Genomic DNA, 15,753 nt, shown 5'->3' with positions numbered 1-15,753 from the left:
AATACAAATTTATTTATTTTAATTGGAGATTAATTACAATATTGTATTGAAAAAAGAATGAAAGGGTTTATGATTGAATGTATTGGGCAACTGTTATATAATCTGTTCCTGCCTTGGAAGTTTGCTATTAGCTTATTAAAAGCCCCCATAAACCTTTTTTTTTTCTATTTTCTGAAAAATTCTTGCTTCACTTTGTTTAACCCTGCATTTCCCATTTCTATTTAACCACTAAACACCTGGAATATCCTTTGGAAAATAATCTAGTATCTGTACTTTGCAGGAGAATTGAGCTGTGTTTGTTCAGCACTCCCTGTGTTGCGCGGCCCCAAGACTGCTTCTTTTAGCTTAGGTCCAATGCTTGACTAGGATGGCTCAGAGGACTCAGCATATAGTCACACTCCTGACTATGATTTATTGCAGTGAAAGGATACAGCGCAAAACAGCAAAGGAAAACTGTTCATGGGATGAAGGTTGGGGGCAGAAACCAGGCACAATCTTCCAAGAGTCCTCTCCCAGTGGGAACACACAGACTGAAGCTCAGCTGGAGACTCGGTGCCCAGAGTTTTTTATTGGGGGCAGATTGCATGGGCACCCTCTGCCTGGCATGTGTCGAAGTTCCAGGTTTGGAGGGAAAACAGGTGTTCAGGAGAAACCACTGTGTTTGTACAGATAGTTTAGGACCCTCTTAACAGTTCTGGGAAAGACGGGGACCCTCCTGAAGTCCGTCTTCCCAGACCCCAGCCAAGGGCCAGCCTTGTAGATTGGCCTTTCACAGGATAATAGTCAAGCCTTTTCTGTCTACTCTCTGACGGTTGTTCATTCATTTACATATTTGTCTTAATCACCTCAGGTTGCTAGAACAAAAACACCTTAGACTGGGTGGCTTATAAACAACAGAGATTCATTTCCCATGCTTGGGTGCTGCCAGCACAACGAAGATCTGGTGTTGCAGATCCTCCAATGAGGAACCCTCTTCTGGGTTGCGCCACCTTCTCATCGTATCCTCACGTGGTGGATGGAGAGCAGAGAGGAGGCAAGTTTTCTTGTGACTCCCGTAAGAGCACTAATTCCATTCAAGAGGAGTCCACCCTCCCAACCTCCTTGATTCCTTAATTAGGAATCAAAGGCCCCACAAACTAATACCATCGTGTTACCTGCAGGTATTTAGGTTTCAACATATGAATTTGGGAGGGGCATAGTTCACCTCATTTGTGCTAGCAATGTGGAGAAATTAGGAAGGGATTTCCTATCAAGAAGGAAAGACAGATACATCTCAAGCAATTCAATAAGAAAATCAATTCATTATGATTGGAATGCATATTATAAAGAAGTACTCTGTTCTTGGAGAACATTTATCAGAGGTTCCAAAACTCTTTCCTAGAGAAACTAGCATTCAAACAGAGACCCCCAGAAGTTAGTGGGAGATGGATAGGTCAGGTGGTGGCTGCCTGAGTGGCTCAGGGGGACAGCAGTGCTCACAGCCCTAGGGGCAGTACATGCAAAGGCCCTGGGGCACATTCAAGGGAAGTGTAAAGGCCAGTGTCGATGCAGACCAAGTACTACAGAGGCAAAGCCTTGAGCTCCATCACCCAAGGGATGGTCTGTCTCTGTCACTCCCAGTCATCATGCCCTGGGAAGTGACCAGATCTCTGGTTTCACTTGAGGTTTAGAGGTCCAGCCACAGCAACTCCTTGTATTGTCCCCTATCCTCAGAAGGCCACCATGTGCTTGGAAGACATTTGCACAAATCTTTACTCTCCCATCTCTCCCATCCTTCTGTTTCTCTTGACATTCAGTTGCTAAGTCATTTCCCAATTCTTTGTGGCTCCATGGACTGCAGCACACCAGGCTTCCCTGTCCTTCACTATCTCCCAGAGTTTGCTCAAACTCATGTCCATTGAGCTGATGATGCCATCCTACCATCTCATCCTCTGTTGCCCCCTTCTCTTCTTGTCTTCAGTGTTTCCCAGCATCAGGGTCTTTTTCAGTGAGTTGGGTCTTTTTCAGTGAGTCAGCTCTTTGCATCAGGTGGCCAAAATATTGGAGCTTCAGCTTTAGCAACAGACCTTCTAATGAGTATTCAGGGTTGATTTCCTTTAGGAGTGACCTGTTTCTCTAGACATTGGGGATCAGGATTTACACATATGCCAGTAATGGAGTCACTTCTCTGTAATAATGGATTCCAAGGCTTTAGCCTGGAGTTTGTAAAGATAAGAATTCCATTCTGATCTTCCCCATGGGTCCTCTGACCAGTAGAAGCAAAGCCACGTCCTGGTGAGCTTGGCCCACGGCTCTGGCCTGCCTCTGACGTTCAGCATCTGAGACCCATTGGCACTCAGTAAGTAACTGAGAAATTAAAATTGGATTGACCTTGAGAGGCAGCCCATTCCTTCCCCAAGCATATGTGATTGCCCACGTTCTTCTGTTTGTGGACCCAAGTCGCCCCTACCCCCGAGCCTCTGTCCTGGTGGCTCTGGTTCTGGCTCATCATTTCATGAGGACGTGATGTGTCGGGCATGGCCTTTCCAGGATTTGAAGACTGTTCTCATTCTGACCAGTTCTCTTTCACTTTTCATGCCCACTTCCTTCAACTGTTGCTCACCTGACAGGGTTCCCTTCATGGTCTTATTCCAACCTTTGCATTTCAGAGCCCAGAGGCTCTAGCCTAAGTAGTGGATAGTCAGTTAACTAAGAGCCTTCTCAAACACAGGTACCACCTTCTGGAGTTAGAAGACTATTTTATTTATTTTTACAGAAAGGAATATGCAAATGCTTCCCTTGGGTGAAAGAAGTATCATATCATTGCATTAAAAAAAAATCGACCTAGAGTCCCCACTCAGGAAGGTGAAAAATTCCGTTTAAGCCCATGTTGTGGTTACCACAAAGTCATGCACAGATTCTAATATTCCACAAGGGCCCCCGGTCTTCAGGCCATACTGGCCACTGCTGATCTGCTCAAAGCTTCAGAGCTTCTTGCAGGTGGACAGCACCCTTCAGCTGAATCCGTGCTGACCTGCGTAGGGGAGTACCAGCCCTTTGGTGGGCAGTCCAGCCTTGCTTGGTACCCCACGGAGCCATTCCCTTCTCAGGGTCTACCACCTCCTCAGCCTCCACCGAGTGCAGAGGGTGTGGGTCCAAGCGGGGGGCAGTCTCACCTCGCTTCCTCTCCACCCTCCCCGTACCTTCCTTTGTCCCCTCTTACTGACAGCCCCTGTAAAAGCCTCTCTGCTTCCTGAAGATATTCAGAACCGGCTGGTTTTCCCTTGTGTCTCACTCCAGTTTGTGGGTATGTAGGGAGGTCACCAAAGTCAGTAAGTGTTTCTTAACTAAGTCCTATTCTCTCCCCGTCCTGTTGCCCATCCTGGCAGCGGCAGGATGAACTGTGACACCGTGCGGCTGCCTCTGGAAGTGACAGATAACCCTCCATTCACTCACTCAAAAATAAATATGCAGAGGCTTGGACATGGATGGGCAAAGCAAACAAAGCCACTGTCTTCTTGGAGATCTGAACAGAATAATCAAACACAAAAACTAAGAGACGTCTCCTTTGATAAACGTCTGCTTAGAAACTGCTTTTTAATAACAGCACTGTGCTGGGTGCAGTGCGTGTGCTCACTTGTGTCTGACTCTTTGTGACCCCATGGACTGTAGCCCACCAGGCCCTTCTCTCCATGGAATTTTCCAGGCAGGAATTCCGGATGGGTTGCCATTTCCTAATCCAGAGTATCTTCCTGACCCACAGATCGAACCCACGTCTCTTGCATCTCCTGCAATGGCAGGTGGATTCTTTACTAACTACACCACCTGGGAAATCTTGGAACTGTGATGAATGCTAGCAAAGAAAATAAAAAAGGTAACAGTCAGGATGGACCATGTATGGCTATGTGTATTAATCACACAAATAATACCAATACTTTTTATATTTTTGATGCTTTGACAATTTGGGGCTTTGTTGACCCAAGAGAGGTGGCCCCTCCTCAGTTCAGTTCAGTTCATTTCAGTCACACAGTCGTGTCCAACTCTTTGCGACCCCATGAATCGCAGCACGCCAGGCCTCCCTGTCCATCACCAACTCCCGGAGTTCACTCAGACTCACGTCCATTGAGTCCGTGATGCCATCCAGCCATCTCATCCTCTGTCGTCCCCTTCTCCTCCTGCCCACAATCCCTCCCAGCATCAGAGTCTTTTCCAATGAGTCAACTCGTAGCATGAGGTGGCCAAATTACTGGAGTTTCAGCTTTAGCATCATTACTTCCAAAGAAATCTCAGGGCTGATCTCCTTCAGAATGGACTGGTTGGATCTCCTTGCAGTCCAAGGGACTCTCAAGAGGCTTCTCCAACACCACAGTTCAAAAGCATCAATTCTTCAGCGCTCAGCCTTCTTCACAGTCCAACTCTCACCTCCATACATGACTACTGGAAAAACCATAGCCTTGACTAGATGGACCTTTGTCAGCAAAGTAATGTCTCTGCTTTTGAATATGCTATCTAGGTTGGTCATAACTTTTCTTCCAAGGAGTAAGCGTCTTTTAATTTCATGGCTGCAGTCACCATCTGCAGTGATTTTGGAGCCCAAAAAAGTAAAGTCTGACACTGTTTCTACTGTTTCCCCATCTATTTCCCATGAAGTGATGGGACCAGATGCCATGATCTTCGTTTTCTGAATGTTGAGCTTGAAGCCAACTTTTTCACTCTCCTCTTTTACTTTCATCAAGAGGCTTTTTAGTTCCTCTTCACTTTCTGCCATAAGGGTGGTGTCATCTGTATATCTGAGGTTATTGATATTTCTCCTGGCAATCTTGATTCCAGCTTGTGTTTCTTCCAGCCTAGCGTTTCTCATAATGTACTCTGCATAGAAGTAAAATAAGCAGGGTGACAATATAGAGCCTTGACGTACTCCTTTTCCTATTTGGAACCAGTCTGATGTAGAGAACTATTCTTCTGGGAGAGAGCCTTTGATATGAAAATCAACCAATCCATAGCTCACCCAGGTGCTCTACTAGGCTCTCACCCTTCCAGTAGCCGTCCCCTGTGCTAATCACCCCAGAGTCAGGCAACTAAGGGCGGCCACCCACCCGCTCGCAGCCCTCCTCACCCATTCCTTCCCCCATGAAAACCTCAGTCAGCCCTTGCTCACGATTGGCTCCTGTCCCTTCTACATCCCCACCTACCCTGGCACTTCCTGGTTTGGCCCTGTGTTGCAAAAGGCATGCTTCCTCCCCCAACTTTGGGAACTGTAACAAACTAATTTTCCAGTGACAATTGCCTCCTCATGTGTTGCCCTCACTGTATCTGAAGAGTAATAAAACTCTACATTTTGAAACATTGAGGGTAACAAACAACCCTGAAATCTCAAATCTCACTAAAAGTTTCTTTCTTGCTCTTCTATTGGGTTGGCCAAAAAGTTCATTCCTTCCACAAGCTTTTATGGCAAAATTGGAACGAACTTTTTGGCCAACCCAATGCACACAAAAAATATTTGCAGGGGCTCCCTGCTTGGGGAGTCACTCAGAGACCCTGGCTGACTGGGATCCAAGTTCACTGCAGCAGGGAAAAAGGAAGGGGAACTGGGCCAAAGGAGCCCAGGTTCCTCGAGACTCCTTCCATGAAACAGCACACTCCACTGCTACCTGCGCATCTTTGGCAACTCCAGTGCCGGGGCCAATCATGAGCTCAGCAGCGGTGGGGAGGGCCATTGCACTAGTGTCTGGAAGGAAAGCTGGAGATATATGAAGACCAGCAGTGACCTGCATGGGGACCTTCAAGAATGCAAAATAGATAGACTAGTCTGGGAGATAAAGAGTGTACCTTTCTGAAAATAATGTTGACATTTGAGATGAGATTCGAATAATGAGAAGGGGTTAATTAGACAAATAGGTGGAGAGGATGTGAGAAAGTGTTCTAAAAAGGAAATAATGTGTGAAAAGGCCTAAAGATGATGGGTTGGCCAATATGACGGGATGGAAGCCGGCAGTGTATCAGGCAGAGAGGTGTGGAAAAGATCTTACCACTGGCACGGGAGAGCAGACTCATGGGATCATACATGGGCTTTTCAAGTCTGCTTTATTGCTGTTTTCAAGTTCTCAGCAGGAAATGTACCCCTGATTGCCTGCCCTCTGTGTACGGCTGCCCCTTCCCTTGACCAAAGTAGACTGGAGCCAGGCAGGATATAGGGCAGAGTGGGCAGGGGCTGAGTGGGACAGGCCTTGTGGACCTCCTTATGGAAGTCTTAGTCGTAAGGACATTTGGAAGCCACTGATGGATTCTGAATTGTGACAGTGAGAAATTTGCGGTCATGGCATCACCAGTCTCCAAGACTCTGGGTTCCTCTGAGCAGGGAGAAAAAAGCCCAGAGAAGGTTCATGAAGAAGTGGGAAAGACAAGAAGCCTTGGTAAAGTGAAAGAAGAGTATTAGTTTACATCTGTGGCCATGCCACCTGTTTGCAAAAGCTGTTCTCTGCACATTCGATAGTCAACAAGATGATAGTAGTAGCCTGTTGCCAGAGAAGGCAATGGCACCCCACTCCAGTACTCTTGCCTGGAGAATTCCAGGGACGGGGAGCCTGGTGGGCTGCCATCTATGGGGTCGCACAGAGTCAGACACGACTGAAGCGACTTAGCAGCAGCAGCAGCGGCAGCAGGAGCCTGTTGCCCTTCTTGCCATCATTGTACCCCGTTTCTCTAATAAGTCTGGATTGCACTAGTGAACAATACCTCACTCCTTTCAATATAGTATTTAGGCTTGTCAGATAAAAGATGTGCAAGTCTGAAAGTTTTATTTGCTTATTCCGACATGCAACGTGATAACTCCTCCTGACTTAGGGGGTCGTCAGCACGTCTGAGATCGATTCAGTGGTAAGAAGCAGGTGAGGGAGAAGCAGGCAGTGGGGCAGAAGCATGATGAGTCAGGTCTCCAGGTGGGGAGACTTGAGCTCCCACCCCCTCCAGCTTTCGCGCCACTGAGGAACTCTCCATCTTAGAATTTATCTCCCAAGCCTGGGAAAGAGCGGAACAGTGGTAAATATCTGATTAGAGAAAATGCCTAGAAAGCTGCAATTCCATATATTGTAAGTGATAAAACTGTAATTGTTTGTTGACAGTGTACATTAGCTCTCCACAGCTTGTGTCAATATAATACTAAGAAACTAGGGTCTAGGAATCTTTAACGGCAGCTCAAAAACATGGAACGAGCTAGGGGAATAAAATCAACATGTTCTGCTCGGTGGGGAGGATGCCGTTTCCAGAGACGACTTCAGGGGAGAAGCCGTGGTGAGGTGTGAGACTTCTCCGTGAAGCCGAGTGTGGTCGAGGGTCTGGGAAGAGTGCCTGAGGCATAATTCTGGTGCACGTGATGGGAGGCAAGTTGCAGGTGCTCTGAACTGGGCCCACATGGAGGCAGAGATAAAGAGGGCCAGCTGAGATGAGGCCTGAGGGTCAGATCCAGAGAGAGGTCTGAACTCTAGCGGGATGTTCTGGTGTTTTGATAGAAGGGTCCTTTGGGAGCAGCAGTCTGGCAACATCATATACGAACATCTGGGGGTGGAGAAGGTGCGTGGGCAAGTCCGTGGGAAGTCAGTGAATAAGACAGTGGCGGCCTGGGGGCCGGGGGCTGTGCTTCTGGTGGTCAGCCCATTTCCAGCGAGGACCCAGCCAGGGGTGCAGGTGTGTGTGTTTGCTGGTGGTTGGGGGCGGGCAGGGACAATGTAGGGGTTGGAATGAACAGGAGGTAGCTGAAGGGAGGATCCCACCGAGGACCAAGTAGCAGGCCAAGGTTCAAACTAAGTAGACTGGCCAATAAAAATATAATGTGAGCTACATATCCAATTTTTAAAAACTTTTAATTTTGAGGTAATTATAGATTCACAGGAAGTTGTAAAGGTGATACAGAGATGTTCCACGGACCCTTCACTCAGGTTCTCCCAACAGGTGCATCTAAAGTGTGGGTGGTACAGTCTCAAAACTGGGAAACAGATGTTGGTGCAATGTGTGTGCGTACTTGTGTGTCATTTTATCCTGCTTGTCACCACCAGTGCAATCGAGATGCAGAATTGTTGCCACAAAGATCTCCCTCGTGCTGCTCCTTTATAACCACCCCGCTCCCCATCCCCAACCCCTGGCAACCACTCATCCGTTTTCCATATCTTTAATGTTGTCATTTCCAAAATGTTGTTGATATAAATGGAATCATCTGCTACATCATCTTCTGAGATAAGCGTTTCTTTTTTCACTAAGCATAATGCCCCAGAGATCCATCCCAGACATATGTATCAATAGTCCATTTGTTTTTATCAGTGAATAGTATACCATGGTTTCATAGCATCACTGATTCAGTGGACATGAACTTGGGCAAACTCCAGGAGATAGTGAGGGACAGGGAAGCCTGGCATGCTGCAGTCCCTGGGGTCCCATGGACATGACTGAGCGAGGATGTACTGCAGTTGGTTTAATTATTCACCTATTATAGGACATTTGGGGGCTTCCCTGGTGGCTCAGATGGTAAAGTCTACCTGCAGTACAGGAGACCTGGGTTCAATCACTGGGTTGGGACGATTCCCTGGAGAAGGAAATGGCAACCCACTCCAGTATTCTTGCCTGGAAAATCCCATGGATGGAAGAGCCTGGCAGACTACAGTCCATGGGGTTGCAGAGTTGGACACACCTGAATGACTTCACTTTCACTTTATGGGACATATTTGGTTGTTTTCTGTTGGGGGCTATTACAAAAACAAGCAAAGCTGCTCTGAAGAATCATTTGCAGGTTTTCATGTAGATACCAGTTTTCATTTCTCTGGGATAAATGCCCATGGTTGTGATTGCTGAATTGTATGACTAGTATATGTGTAGTATTTTTAAAACAGAAATTGTCTCTTTTCCAGAATATTAGCACCGTCTTACATTCTGCCAGCAACGCATGAATGATCCGGCTGCTCTGCCTCGTAGTTAACCTTCGGTGTTGTTGCTGTCCTTATTTTCACCTGTTCTAATGGTGTATAGTAATATCTCATCGTGGGCTTAATTTCCCTTTCCCTAATGGCTAATGCTGTTGAACATTTTTCATGTGCTTATTTCCCATCCATGTATCCTCTCTTAGTGAAATGTCTTTTCATGTCTTTTGCCAGGTTTCCAATTGGATTGTTAGATCCTTGCCTGGTTCTCAGTCTTAGGAGAAAAACGTTCAGTCTTTCACCATTAAGTGTGATGTTAGCTATAGGGTTTTTGGAGATGCTCTTTATCAAGTCAGAAAGTTTCCTTCTATCCTTAGTTTTATGAAAGTTTCTTTTTTAAAAAATTTTATATTAGAGTGACTATGCCAAAGCCTTTGACTGTGTGGATCACCACAAACTGTGGAAAATTCTGAAAGAGATGGGAATACCAGACCACCTGACCTGCCTCTTGAGAAACCTGTATGCAGGTCAGGAAGCAACAGTTAGAACTGGACATGGAACAACAGACTGGTTCCAAATAGGAAAAGGAGTACGTCAAGGCTGTATACTGTCACCCTGCTTATTTAACTTATATGCAGAGTACATCATGAGAAATGCTGGGCTGGAAGAAGCACAAGCTGGAATCAAGATTGCCAGGAGAAATATCAATAACTTCAGATATGCAGATGACACCACCCTTATGGCAGAAAGTAAAGAACTAAAGAGCCTCTTGATGAAAGTGAAAGAGGAAAGTAAAAAAGTTGGCTTAAAGTTCAACATTCAGAAAACGAAGATCATGGCATCTGGTCCCATCACTTCATGGCAAATAGATGGGGAAACAGTGACAGACTTTACATTTTGAGGGGCTCCAAAATGACTGCAGATGGTGACTGCAGCCATGAAATTAAAAGACACTTGGTCCTTGGAAGATAAGTTATGACCAACCTAGACAGCATATTTAAAAGCAGAGACATTACTTTGCCAACAAAGGTCTAGTCAAGACTGTGATTTTTCCAGTAGTCATTTATGGATGTGAGAGTTGGACTGTACAGAAAGCTGAGTGTCAAAGAATTGATGGTTTTAAACTGTGGTATTGGAGAAGACTCTTGAGAGTCACTTGGACTGCAAGGAGATCCAACCAGTCCATCCTAAAGGAAATGAGTCCTGAATATTCATTGGAAGGACTGACATTGAAGCTGAAACTCCAATACTTACCACCTGATGCAAAGAACTGACTCATTTGATAAGACCCTAATGCTGGGAATGATTAAAGGTGGGAGGAGAAGGGGACAACAGAGGATGAGATGGTTGGATGGCATCACCAACTCAATGGACCAGTTTGAGTAAACTCCGGGAGTTGGTGATGGACAGGGAGGCCTGGCGTGCTGCGATTCATGGGGTCACAAGGGGTTGGGTGTGACTGAGCGACTGAACTGAACTGGATAATTGATTCGCAGTGTTGTGTTAGTCTCAGGTGTACAGGGAGTGAGTGAGTTATACATGCCTACGTATCTGGGGGCTTCCCTTTCGGCTCAGTGGTAAAGAGTCTGTAATGCAGGAGACCTGGGTTCAATCATTGGGCTGAGAAGATTCTCTGGAGAAGGAAGTGGCAACTCACTCCAGTATTCTTGTCTATGAAATCCCATGGACAGAGGAGCCTAGTAGACTGCAGTCCATGTGATCTCAAAAGTCCGACACCACTTAGGGACTACACCACCACCACCGCTCATGTGTCTATTCTTTTTCAAATTCTTTTCCCATACAGGTTAGTACAGAGCATGGAGTGGGGTTCTGTGTGCTATACACTAGGTCCCTGCTGATTTCCTATTTTACATATAGCAGTGTGTATGTTAACCTCAACCTCTGAATTTATACCTTCTCCCCTTGGCAACCGCATTACTGCACTCTGTGAGTCTATAAAATATATTTTTTTTAAAACTATGGATGAGTGTTGAATTTTGCCAAGTGCTTTCTCTTCATTGTTGATATGATCATGTGATTTTTCTACTTTTGGCCTGTTAATATAGTGAATTGCTTTGGTTTTCAGAAATTGAACCAGCCTTGTGTCCTCGGAATTAAACCCCACTTGGTTACGGTGTATAGTTATTTCCTGTGTTGCTGAATTCTCTTTGCTAATATTTTGTTAAGTCATTTTGTGTTTATATTCTGTGGGGTATTAGTCCTGAACCTTTTTTGTTTGTACTACCTTTGGTTTCGGTATCGGGGGGTAATATTTGCCTTATAAAATGAGTTTGGAAGTGCTCCTTCTTTCTCTTTTCTGGAAGACATTGTATAAAATTGGTGTAAGTTCTTTATGCATTTGGTAGAATTCTCTGTTGGAACCTTCTGGGTCTGGGTATTTCCTTTGGGGGAATTTTTAAATGACTAATTCAATTTCCTTTATAGCCATAGGGCTATTGAAATGATTTATTTCATTTGAAAAGTTGTGGTAGTTTGTGCTTTTCAAGGAACTGGTCCATTTCATCCAATTTGTCAGTTGTATGTGTGTAATTTGTGGTATTTTCTTATTATCATTTTGATAACTATAGGCTCTGTTTTCCTCAACGTTTGCTAACGTGATAGATGAAAAATGAGGCTTTGGGACTGAGTTTCCTATTTTTTATATTATTTAGGTGGAGCATCTTTCTGTTTCTGTGTATATCCTTTGCTCTTTCCTTCCTTTCCTGTTTCTTTTTCATATTGATTTGTTAGTATTCTTTATAGATTATGAATACTAAATGAATTCCTGTCATATATATGTAGTCTTCCAAATTTGCGCTTCTTATGTTTTTTTTTTTTTACAGGTTTTTTTGTTTTTGTTTTTTGCTTCACATGCATGCTTTGAATTTTCATGTAATTAAATCAATCAGTATTTTCCTTTAACGCATATGAGGTTTCATGCTATATCCAGCAGTATTCAATCAATTTCAAGAGATAGAACCCAAATCAAACTAACTTGAACAAAAAAAAGAAGAAAGGAAAAGGAAAAAAGGGGAAAGAAAAGGAAGGAATAAAGAATGCTGGCTCGGGTAGAAGTGGGTCACTCTGCATGGCTGCGGGAAGTGTCTCCACGAGGCATCGTAGGACTCTGTCCCTCTCCTCACCGTTCAGCTTCGTCTCCATCTGTACGAGACATCATTTTCTCTATAGCAGATAGTGCCTGTGTAATGACACACACGACTGATGGCAGTCTTGAGCTAACAATCTAATGATTTAGAGCCCCCAGATAAAAGACACTTGAAGGCTGTATATCACATCCCATGGAAGGACTCAGAACGACTCTGCTTGGATTAGGTGTCCTCCTCCTCCTTCCCTATGCCTTGAACCACTCCATAAAGATGAAGGATTTGCCGTGATTGGTCATTTGCCCAGTTCTGTGGCTAGTGAGTGGGTAGGGTACCTGTCGGAACCCAGTGCAGTGACAGCTGTCTCAAAGAATGACGGGCGGGTGGAAGCCAAAGCAGCCCTCTAACCATACTCAGAAAGACCTTCCTCGGTAAGTAGGTTAAACAGTAGTTTGTTTTCTTCTAATGTGTATGGCTTCATTATTTGACATATGAATTTTTTGCCCTTGTGAGAAAATGGGGGAGATAGAGACAGAAAGACAGGGGCAGGGATAGGGAGAGAATATGGGATGATGGAGAGCCTCTTTGCTGGGTGTTTGTATACCTGCAAAGAAGATGACCTCGAAACGTATTTGGCCTCCCATTTTAGTTTGGTGACTTTGCCTTCTCTTTTCCTTCAATGTATTGTGTTAACCTGAATCCTATAAGATTAGGATGGTGGGAAAGACAAGGGCTTCACCCTCCACAGGGCTTTTCACGGTGGGTGTTACAAACAGCTGACTTAATTTGGTTGAACCCAATACCCATGCCCTTCAGGGGACATCTGGGTGTCCAGATAGTATAGCAATGGGAGGAACGGAGGTGAACCAGGGGGCACCACAAGCATCCCTTACTGCTTGAAAATGGAGGTAAAGCTGTACCTTGAATTCCTCCATGAGTGTGTGCAGATGAGCCTCAGACAGGGACCAAAAGACAGAGGTGAACAGGAGCCTGGCCACCCCACTGCCACCTTTGTGCACAATCTCATCGCCTGTGGGGGCCAACCTGTGTGGATGTCTGGAAGCAGACTTCTTTCCTAAAATGTGTCCCCAAGTGTTCAGTGAAGGCTCCATTGTTTTATCTTTTTAACGTTAGAAGACTCTTTCAAAGATGACTCTCTTGTGCTGAAAGCATGCTATTTCAGATTCAACAGTTCCTTTTGTTTCACCCCTGTTTCTTTTTCTTCATTTAACTAGTGGGGGAAAAAATTACGCATTTTAATTTTAAAAGCATGTACAATATGATCCCATTTGTATGAAATTATTTCATTGAATATGATCTGAACTAAGGATCCTTCCATCTCTTTGTGTGTCAACTGTCAAGAATGATTGTTTCTAGACTGCATTGGGCTTTTATTTTTTGCTTTCATCTTTTAAAAATAATAAGCACTTATCATTTCTATAAAAGCAGTAGACCTATTCCTTTTAAAGGATAAAGTCTATGGTAAGAAGGATCCACATTCTGCTACTTAGAGCTGGATATATTTTCCTCTGTATGTGAATAAATAAGTACTGTCTGTTGGCGATCATTCATTGTAAATTTGTGGCAAAGTCTACCCAGAGCCTCAGAGGACCCCAGCCAGGAAGGGAGGAGTCAGCGTCACCGAAGCAAACTTGGGTCTGGTGCCCACATGTGGTAATGCCACTGACGCCAGGCTGTGGTTTATTGTAAGACACCAAGCAAGGAGCCCAGGCTACTAGTGCTTAAAAAGCCCCAAACCCCCAAAGGCTTTCAGCAAAAGGCTTTTAAAGACAGGGTGATGGAGACGGGTTGTGAGTAAGTGATCAGTGGACATTCTTCTGATTGGTTGGTGGTGAGGTCACTGGGAGTCAGCATCATCAAGCTTCTGTTTGCAATCAGTCTGGGGATCTATGTGCTGGGTAGGCTGCATACAGTTAACTTCTTCCACCTGGCGGGTGTTTCAGTATCTGCAAAAGAGCTCAAAGGACGTGGCTCAGAATATTATTTTGGAGAAGGAAATGGCAACCCACTCCAGTACTCTTTCCTGGAGAATCCCAGGGACAGAGGGGCCTGGTGGGCTGCCGTCTCTGGGGTCGCACAGAGTCAGACACAACTGACGCGACTTAGCAGCAGCAGCAGAATATCATTTATAGCCCTTGAGGAGGAACTGAAGGTCCTTGACTTTGTCTAATGGCTAAACTTTTATTATTTTTTCTTGCTTGACTGTTTTCCTTTCTGCATTTTCTCGCTTCTCTAACTGAATTTACCCTTTGGAACTTTGGGAAGGCCTAGGAGGCTGCAGTTTATCTACAGATAAGATGCAGGCGGAGGGCATGGGTGGAGGGAGTCTGTTCTAGGAAGGCCACATAGGATCCTGTTTGGGTACATCAGGAGAAGAAACTGGAGGAGGAGAAAGAGAGGAGGCACAAATGAGGCAGACCTGCAGATTAGGGGTGGCCCATGGCTTGGGAGAGTAGGCCTCCATATTTCTGTGACTGGTCTCCAGCACTCTTGCTGGGAATTACTTTATCTTGGAACACCTTGCGTGTGCCTGGTGTTCAGCTTTCATATCCTTCCCTGTGCCTAGATCGGCATCATGCATCCAGCATGTACTCAATAAATGCGTCAGGGATGTGCGGTTCCCGGGGGTTCATCCTCCCTCCAGCTCACCTCTTTGTCTTTCAGGCTCACAGGCTTTCAGCTGCCAGCCACCATCGTCAGTGCGGCCACCACGCTCTCTCTGCGCCTCATCAGTGACTATGCGGTCAGCGCACAGGGATTCCGCGCCAGCTATGAGGGTAGGTGTCTCGGCCTGGCCTACGGGAGCCTGGGGAGTGAAGTTCGAATAGCCACAGGCAGGGTTGCATGGTTCTCACCTGCCGAGAAGGGCTTCTTCAGATTCAAAGCTTGTGCCTGTCCTAAGGAGGCTGCTTACTAACCAGTAACTCAGTTACTTAAATTGCTCCTGCCGTGTTTCTAGGAAGCTGAGACTTGAAATCAGACCTGAGCTGCAATAGTTTATCTTGAGGGTCTGGTAACATCTGCTCTCTCCCCTTAACTGGGTTTTGTTGTGTTTCTATTTTTTTTAATTCTGTTTTCTCCTGGGCTTCACTGTATTACCAAATACCTCAACTTGGTTTTAGAAATAAGGGAGATATAAACCCTAAGTAGAAGACATAAAAGAAGTAGCTTGAATTTTTTTTTTTTTTTTGGCTCACTAGCTTTATATCATTCAGGGGAGAACAATCAATTTTTCTTTAATAGCAGAGATTAGGGTTTCTTGGTTTGAGTTATGCAAATAATTTCCATTTCTCTCAGCCTGTTTAACTATGGTGTTAGCATTCAAATTAACACTAATATCCTCAGATTATACACTATTATTATTATTAACTTTATTATATTAGTTCAGAAGGTGGTACATCGAGATCGCTGTCATTTCCCTGTGAAATTTACATCTCATTAATAGGTAATTATGCTGCTCTTGGCTAAGACCCACACTGCTATTTTGTGTTGAGATCATTAATAGGCATATTTTAAGACGGCTAATGATAATTAATAACAGTCATGACATAACACCCTAGTAAAGCATGCCAGTTATGCGAAGGCTTTCTTCCTCTTGCCTCTAAGAACTTAATAAGTGATGCTTTCTTGAATGGAATTATAGGAATATAGAAATAGATACCACCTTTGTCTTGGCTAGGAATACACGTCAGAAAGAGGGCAAATCCTACCTCCCTTGGCAAAATTCATGCCTGATGGTATTG

General features: G+C 44.9%; 1 protein-coding gene across 1 annotated transcript in view; it reads left to right on the top strand.

Annotated features, from left to right (window-relative positions):
* CSMD2 (CUB and Sushi multiple domains 2) overlaps positions 1-15,753 on the top strand; it is a 682,283-nt gene that overhangs the window by 115,252 nt on the left and 551,278 nt on the right. Inside the window, exon 3 of the mRNA XM_069545242.1 lies at positions 14,675-14,787. Within this exon, the coding sequence (XP_069401343.1) occupies positions 14,675-14,787 (113 nt within the window). The remainder of the gene's footprint in view (positions 1-14,674; positions 14,788-15,753) is intronic.

The sequence above is a fragment of the Ovis canadensis genome, chromosome 1 (assembly GCF_042477335.2).
Source record: "Ovis canadensis isolate MfBH-ARS-UI-01 breed Bighorn chromosome 1, ARS-UI_OviCan_v2, whole genome shotgun sequence".
NCBI classification, from domain to species: Eukaryota; Metazoa; Chordata; class Mammalia; order Artiodactyla; family Bovidae; genus Ovis; species Ovis canadensis.
This window is presented reverse-complemented; position numbering and strand designations above follow the sequence as displayed.